This window comes from Propithecus coquereli, unplaced genomic scaffold (assembly GCF_000956105.1).
Source record: "Propithecus coquereli isolate 6110/MARCELLA unplaced genomic scaffold, Pcoq_1.0 Scaffold37, whole genome shotgun sequence".
Lineage (NCBI taxonomy): Eukaryota > Metazoa > Chordata > Mammalia > Primates > Indriidae > Propithecus > Propithecus coquereli.
Genome location: NW_012149396.1, coordinates 7,645,835 through 7,654,951, shown reverse-complemented (window position 1 = coordinate 7,654,951; position 9,117 = coordinate 7,645,835). Strand labels below are relative to the sequence as shown.

General features: G+C 38.9%; 1 protein-coding gene across 1 annotated transcript in view; it reads right to left on the bottom strand.

Annotated features, from left to right (window-relative positions):
• The window catches only part of MALT1 (MALT1 paracaspase), a 78,971-nt gene that overhangs the window by 63,618 nt on the left and 6,236 nt on the right, over nucleotides 1-9,117 (bottom strand). Inside the window, exon 2 of the mRNA XM_012651735.1 lies at nucleotides 6,693-6,859. Within this exon, the coding sequence (XP_012507189.1) occupies nucleotides 6,693-6,859 (167 nt within the window). The remainder of the gene's footprint in view (nucleotides 1-6,692; nucleotides 6,860-9,117) is intronic.

Here is a 9,117-nt window from a genome sequence, read left to right as displayed (position 1 = left end):
TACATCTGGAATTTGAACCTAGAACTATTCAATTTCTACTTTTTTCATATATCTTTTTGGGTTTTTCTCATGCACTAATTTATTCATCCAGATTAAGTATAAAGATAATTAAAATCAGTAAATTACATGCTAATAGAAATGCAAATAAACTGTTAAGGAAACCTTAATAACTGAATGTCTAACTGTACCTGCGGTTGTAGAAAAAGTATAATATTCTTAAAAAATCAAACAACAAATGCATGTAGTTAAAAGTCCATCATACTCACAATAAACGTATCTTCCACTTTGGCAATTCCTTTTCCAAATATGGTCCCTAGTTGATCTCCAACTCCGGCCAACAGAAAACCGAAGAGGGGAATTCCCAGTAAGGCATAGATAATACAGAATATTTTCCCGCCCTCTGTGCGTGGTGAGATGTTTCCAAATCCTAAAAATAGAAACAAAGAAAAAGAAAAAAAAAATCTGTTGTTTATAAATGAGTACTAATTTAAAAAACATGACCTCAAATAGATAATACAGAATATTTTCCCGCCCTCTGTGCGTGGTGAGATGTTTCCAAATCCTAAAAATAGAAACAAAAAAAAAAAAAAAAAAAATCTGTTGTTTAATGTAGCCACCTTCATCAATGTTCTTAGCTAGATCTTCTGGATAACTTGATACAGCTTTTCCATCAGTACTTGCTGCGTCATCTTGCATTTTTATGTTATGGAGACAGTTTATTTCCTTAAACCTCATGAACCAACTTTTCTTCTGCACTTCCTCACATCTCTCAGCTTCAAAGAATTGAAGAGAGTTAGGGTCTTGCTCTGGATTAGGCTTTGGCTTATGGGAATGTTGAGGCTGGCTGAATCTTCTATCCAGACCACTCACACTTTTTCCATATCAGCAATAAGGCTGTTTCACTTTCTTATCATTTGTGTGTTCACTAGAACAGCACTTTTCATTTCCTTCAACAATTTTTCCTTTACATTCACAACTTGTCTTAACTGGCAAAAGAGGCCTAGCTTTCGGCCTGTCTCAGCTTTTGATATGCCTTCCTCATCAAGTTTAATCATTTCTAGCTTTTGATTTAAAGTGAGAGACATGCAACTCTTCCTTTCACTTGAACACTTGGAAGCCTACATGTAGTGTTAATAATTGGCCTAATTTCAATATTGTTGTGTCTCAAGGAATAGGGAGGCCCAAGGAGAGGGAGACAGAGGAACTGCCAGTTGGTGAAGCAGCACATATAACATTTATCAATTAAGTTCACTGTCTTATATGGGCATGAGTTGAGGCACCCCAATTACAGAAACAATTCTGATAATAACATAGAAGATCACTGCTCCCAGATCACCGTAACAGATACAACAATAATGGAAAAGTTTGAAATATTGTGAGAATTACCAAAATGTGACAGAGAGAGCATGTGCTATTGGAAAAATGGCACTGATAGACTTGCTTGACACAAGGTTGCCACAAAACTTCAATTTGTAAAAAACGCATTATCTGCAATAAAGTGAAGTATAATAAAACAAGGTGTGCCTGTACTTACAGTGAAATCCAAACTCCTTACTGTGGCCTTCAAGGCCCCACATGAACTGCACCCCCCTCCCCCAGCTCACCACAATCCAGCTGCACTGGTCCTCCTTCCTTTCACAAGCCAAGCTCTTTTCTGCCTTTCTACTTACAGTCCTCTGCTCGATTCTCCCCCGAACTCCCACTGTTTCATGGCAGCTCTGTCTTTTCTCATCATTCAGTTCTCAAATGTCCAGCTTCTCTAGGAAACATCTCTAAATTAGCTACTCCTCCACCCGCTGTCTGTTGCATTCACCCTGTTTTGTGCCCGTCGTGGTACTAATTATTACCTGAAATCGCTGTTTCCAGCGGTTTGTCTTACCTACTAGAACAGAAGCTCCACGAGAGTAAGGACCTTGTTTGTCTAGTCACCAGTTCATCCAGCACCTAGAATAGTGCCTGGCATATGGCGATACAGTGGGTGTTCAACATGTACTTGTTGAATGAATGTGTATAATAATAAAAATTACTGTAGCAGCAACTTACTGACTGCTTTATCACTAACCTTTGAAATATCCATACAAGGTAGATATAATTAGATCTAAGTTACAATGAAAAAGTGTTAAGTAATTTGTAGAAGGTCACCCAAATTACCTGGGGTAAGTTATTTAACCTCTCTAAGAGTAATTTTTTTTACATTGTAAAATGGCAGAAACAGGAAGCAAACCTAGGTTTTCTTGGCTTTAAAACCCTTATGTTTTGCCATCTCAGTGACTCTTAGAGTATCTCCCTGGTAATCATAGCTTCAGCCACAAAAAGCCTATCTTACTGAGGGGAGTGTGTCAGGAGGGGACAGTCTTGCACCATGACACTGCTCATAAATTTACCAGGGCAAATATTCTCCGCCATTATACACAGAGCCAAGAATGATGAAAATGAAAAGGCTTTCTCCCCTAGAGTGTCTTACAAAGAAATGAATGAATGCTGGAAGGGGACCACATGGCCAGGTTCTAAACAGTATCTTTCCTTTGTGTGGGACACAAGACTAAATGATTGTTAATGTACATTCACACTCACAGTTTGTAAGTCTGTCCTGTATCATCAACTTTAGGAGTCTAGTCTTCAATAAGTAAATATATATATTTATTACTTATTGCTTCAAAGACTGAGAATTGACAGTCAAACTGTGATTTGGAAACCACCCCTGCTGAGTATTGAAGAAAAGAAGTCACAATACCTCCCATGTTTTAACCACACACATTTCCTTCCTCCCACATAGCCTTGTGCGCAGGGACCCATGGTCAACCCTTAACCACCCCAATGCAGCACCCACTAGTCAGAAGGTACTAAACAAAGGTAAGGAAAGATTATGGCACAGTGCTATGTAGGATGCACCCAAGGCATACAAACGAAAGTTCTATTTTAAACGGTGAATGCACAGCTTCCTGGCAAACGAGCATATTTTTCAGATAACATCTGCAAAGAAGCCAGAGAGGTTACTTGATTTCCTGTAAGCCTGGGAGAATGTGATTAGGTATGATGGGACTAAGGATTGTGCTTTCAACATACACACACATAAACAGACACATGATACTAAGCAATAAAACAAAATTTAAAACCCTGCTGGAATTACAAAAAAGATAAATGAGGATAATTCTTGACTTGACAAAAAGTAGTTATGACAGGCTCCCTTTAAGTTGTACTCTCTCATAATGTACACTTAAATACTGATGCAATTTACAAACTTTTCCAGAAACAGACCTACTGCATACACTGAAGTGCATCTACTTTAGGAGGCCATGAACCAAAATTTTTTTCATCAGCTTCCTCAAAGTTGCTCTGAAATTTTGTAAGCTATTACTGAAAAGCACCTATGCACCCCACAGCGTGCCAGAGTATCGTTCCTCTTCCTCCAACAATCTCCTCCATTACACAACCGAAGAATGTCCACATGTTCATCCCACAACACTATACAAGGTATGTCCACGTATGTCCCTCTTACAAGTCAATTTACATCTGTATCTACTGTGGCTCCCACATAACAACCCTTATCCCATTACACTGCCCGTGAGGCCCCCTGAGCACTCCATGCCGAGAAGCGCGTTCTTTCAGGCCTCACTCACCACCCGTTCCCCTACTTCCTCCTTATCTTCATCCATACCATCCATACCATCTTGGTCTCTTTTCACTTCTTGATATTTTCCTCTCGGGAATAATCATCAATTTCCTGATGCTCATGAAACAAGAAAAGTCCCTTATAAATAAAATACAGTATTTGAATACTTTTTAACTTAGCAGGAAGAAAAAATTGAAGTCCACGGGTCAAAGAGGCAACTGAGGCAACACTAAAACTAAGTTTCTCAAATAACCTGGAGCTGTCCTAGAATCAAGGAAATGGCATTGAGTTCAGATCAGGGTCAGCAGGCCTGGTTTTCAATCCTACCTCTGTCAATAACTAACTGTGACTTTGGTCAAATGATAACTTTTAGAAATCTCATTTTCCATATAAATGTTTTCTAGTAAAATTTAAATGTTCATAATAGTACTGTTCTGTCTCTTCACAGAATTTTGAGATAAAATGTGAAGGCATTTTAGAAACTAAAGATTGATAATCAAAAATCCCTTGTACTTATTTTAGAGACAATAAAAATAATAAAAAATTGATACCAGAAACATAATAATGAGTATGCTACAAGGGGGTTGAGAAAAAAATAAAAGAAGGAAGGTCTAAAAAAATCATTATGGACGCCTGGTTCAAAACGATTTCAGCACACTCATTTAACGCCCTCTCTGATTCCCGCTGAGATGACCAAAGGAATGAAAACAGGGGTACAATTTATTAGTGCTGGGAAATGGGGATGAACACCACCCACACATAAAAAGTAGAAACCATTTCTCTAACACAGTTCAAGCAAGGCCAGGCTGAGGACAAGCTGGCCAACCCCTGTGCTGTGGAAGTGCCCAATGGAAGAAAGCAGAAGAGGGTAAACCTCAATCCTACAAGGCTCCTTCACAAAACTTATTGGGTGCCAGAGCCCAGAGAGCAAGAATTTCAGGGTGAGTGTACACTCATCCTAGACTTCATGCTGAGTGCCCGCTGAAGCCGCCTCCACGTTACAGAAATTGTCTCAGTTAGAGATGAGGGAACGCTGCCCTAGCCACTTTTGGGCTACCAAAACAAACATATGAAGGACACTTGGTCAGTTTCTCAAAAAACAGAGCAACTGTTACAGTTATCTCTTACAACTCTCTGGCTATCGTTCCACAAACACCTGGAACCGAATATGGCAAAGTAAGACTAAAGCTTCTCCTTTAGTCGAAATAAATCTAAAGTTCCCCCTTCTCCCTACATTTAGACCTGAAAGGCCTATTTAGAAGCTCACAGCATAATCCAAACCAGACTTCTCTCTGTAAGGACAATCACAGAAAAATCATAAGACTTCCTGTGGAATAAGAACTAATGTCCTCCTAGGAAATGGCATTACTGCAAAAAGGAGAGAAAACATTAGAATATTTTTATTGTTGTTTTGTTTTTTTTTTTTTGAGACAGAGTCTCACTGTTGCCCTGAATAGAGTGCTGTGGCGTCATCATAGCTCACTGAAACCTCAAACTCCTGAGCTCAAGTGATCCTCCCACCTCGGCCTCCCAGAGTGCTAGGATTACAAGCTTGACGGCACCTGGCCTATTTTTTTTTTTAGAGACGGCATCTCACTGTGTTGCCCAAACTAGTCTCAAACTCCTGGCCTCAAGTGATCTCCCGCCTTAGCCTCCCAAGTTGCTGGGATAAGAGGCGTGAGCCATTGCACCTTGTCCAACAGGCCCAATTTTATTTGGTGAGCCATGTGGTTCCTGGGAAGCTTGCTCAACCCAACTCCACTTCTGGCTTTAAGCCAGGCAAGTCAGCACACTCCATCTCCTTGGTCACAGTGACAGGTTTAGGGACATGCATGTGACCAAAACTAGTTAACTAGAGTGAAACTTCTGGGTTTTGCTGGGAGAAGGACGAATGAACCCAGGAACAGCTAGCAGACATCTTGGACTATGTGGAGAGTGAGTCTTTAGAAGGAAACCAATGCCAACAAGAAAGGAGGAGGAAAGGCAAAAACACACCCAACTCCTTGGAAGCAGGGCACTCTGTCTCTTTTGAGGCCCAACCTGCTTCTAGGCTCATCAGTTAGAAGAAGAAATATATTCCCTTTACTATGGCAAATTGAGTTGGGGTTTCTGGTACATGTAATTGACAGCACATCACTATACCATGTGTCCCTAATTCCCCAATCCCAGAACTAACAAAGTCAAAAGTAAGATCTAAATTATAGTTTTCAATCCCTCATGTTAACTTAAAAATAAACCTTAACAAAGCTGGCTATAGAAATGGCATACATCGAAACCACATAAAACAGAGAGCATCAGTTCTTTAGTCTATGGCGCTTCCAAGCTGTTGAGCCTCTTTGCTTCCAGTGGGACAAATAATGGTCAAATGGGCCCTTTGGAAAGGAGGCCTGCAGTGCTGCTGCCGTCAGGCAACTCTGATGGCATGTCCCTCCTGTCCGACACCACTGCAGCTGCCCAACTCTATCTGCAGCTGTGGAGAGGAGGGACTGTTTGCTATTCCTCACCTGGTCTGGGAAGTGAGAAGCCTCACTCTGTATCAGTGTATTCAGGGAAAAAAAAAAAACTCATAGTTAAGTTAATCAACATTCGAAAGCATCATGTCAACAGAAAATTTAAGCAATAAACATTTGTCATACTTGATTTATCTCATCCATATACATACATATATAGAAAAAAATATGCTCATATTTTTGGCTGCACTATTCCAATGTATGTTATAGAAATCTTACCCCTAAATACTTTAACATGCATCTCCTTGGAATAAAGGACATTTGTCTATAGACCTACAACATCATTACCACATGATAATTCCTTAATATCAAATATGTAGGTTATATTCAAATTTTTCCACCTGTCTCAAAAATATCTCCTATAGACTGGTTTTTTGAACCATAATCCGACTGATGCTCATACATTACATTTGCTTTTTATGTGATCTTTAGCCTCAACCTGGGAAAGAAAATAAGGCTCTATACATTTACAGCTTCCAAAATATTCAACACATTTCACCTGGTCAAATGAGACATTTTCCTTTAAGTCTGACTACTTCCTGGGGAAGATTCCTAAGGGAAAAACCTACCTGGCGGGCTGAGAAGCTGAAGAACTTCAGTGTGTTCCATAGCCTGCAGGAAGTCGCTCAGTTCCGTGACTGTACAACCTTTTTCACCCATTAGCTTCAGCAAACACAGGCTTGGGCTCCCTTCAGGCTCCAGTACCTTGAGAGAGCACTGCTCCAGGTCCAGGCAACTGAAAGCAACAGATTTAATTCCTGTCAACAACTTTCTTCAATATGATAGGCCTGTTATGTACCTAGACTGCTGTAGGTGCTACAGGGAATAAATCACGAGTTGGTGAACCATGAGAAACTCTTTACATTATGAATACTTGTGTCCTTTCCTCCTCCTTCCTATCATAGGGGATTCCTCTCTATTGCTTTTTCCCACTCAGCTCCCATGGTTATTAAATCAGGAAAATGAGAGAGAAACCTTGAAACAGGATATGAGAGAAATTCAGCCTTGATATTGAGAAAAATTTTTGCCTTTAATTTGGGAATGTGGGATAGGAAGACGAGACACACTTCTTTACTCCTTCTTCCAAGAGGATAAAGTGCAAAATGATCCGAATCCCATGAATTCATTAAAAAAATTGAGGCGGAGGCATAGGTCTTAATGACATTGAAAAAAACGAAAGAATTAACACACAAAACAGTGTGTATAATACACTGCTATTTCTATTAACAAGGCAGTATGTCCATGTGTGTATTCATATTTTTATTACCAAGAATATGTGTGTATGTGTGTGCACGGGTGTTCTTACACACACGGAGCAGGGAGAGGAAAACTAGGAGAGTTCATGGCTGAATGATTTTTCACCATAAACCCTTTTGTACTGTTCAATTTTTTACTACGTACATTAATTTTTCAACAATTTTTAAAAAGTAAATTTAAAAAGAGAATCAATACTATTGACATTTGAAGTACTTCTAAGTACCTACAAATACCGTATCACAGGGACAGGCAAACTATGGTCCGTGGACTAAATGTGTTCAGCTACCTGATTTTTGTAAATAAAGTTTTACTGGAGCACATCTATGTTCATTCATTTACATATTTACATATGTTGATGGTTGCCTTCCTGTTATAACAGCAGAGTTGAATAGTTGGCCCGCAAAGCCAAAAATATTTACCATTTGGCTCTTTACAGAAATAGTTTGCTAACAACCCCTGCTCTAAAGGATCTTTACATTCTGTCTTATTGTTCTGATAAAATTATTCTTTTTTTAGTATCAGCATTTAATATACATATACAATTTCCTTCTCCATGTTATTGTGTGCACTAGTGGTATACAAGGTTAGAAAGACAGGTTAAGATCATATTATAGAAGGCCCTAAATAATGGGATGATATGGACTTCAGTGATTTTACAGAAAGGTAAAGTATGAAACATTCGAGGAGAGAAAAAACAAGTAAGCAAAAATCGAACAATCAAAAAAACAAAAACTTTCCCAAAGAAACATAACCAACAACAATGGCCAGCCAAGTGTTTAGATAATCACACTACACCCCCCTTTGCAGACCCTGCTCCTTTCTCATCAATTTGAATTACAGTGCAGTACAAACACTAGCGTCTCTGCGGGGTCCTCCCAGGCCACACCAGTCCCCCAAACACACTTTAGACACAGTCTCCTTCCTAACTGGGCTTATTTTATAGAAGAGGGGATGGCAAATTGTTTCTCTAAAGGACCAGAAAGTACATATTTTAGGCATTAAGGGCCATACAGTCTTTGTCACATATTCTTCTTTTTTGTTTTGTTTCACAAATTTTAAAATACAAAACCAGACTTAGCTCATGGGCTGTACAAAAACAGGTAGCACCTGGATTTGGCCCTCAGGCAATTGTCTGTTTTATCTGACACAATTTAGCTTAAAACCATGAGCTTTTCTTGATGAGCACGTCTTCTCTGTGCAACTAGATTATCGTGAACTTGAAAACAGAAACCCCATCTAACATATATATTTAAATCCCTCAATACCTCAAATCCTATCTTGTTCATATTAATTATTCATAAATGAATGATTACTGAATGAATTTCAATCATAATGGAAAAGGCTGGAAGACTGGGTTGGTGGAAGGGGGCAAACATAACAGTGCCACAGCTGTGGCAGAATCAAGGTCAGCAACCTTTCTTATTACTTGAAATGCTCTTAATCCTCATTCATTTTGATCAGTTTTATTAAAATGCTGCCATAACATTTACATTGTCATCCAAGATTTATAATTCTGTGATAATGTTAATTACCTCACATGGAAAAAATGCATTCAACCAAATTAATTTCAATAGTAATATTATCTACCTCATAGGCTTATTAGAATTAGATAATCCATGTAAGAAATTCTTAGCACAGTGCTTGGTAAGTAATAAACACTCAATAAAGGTTAGCTCTTATTATACAATAAAAATATGGGGATATTAAAAGAATACTAAGGTTAATTTCTTAACTATG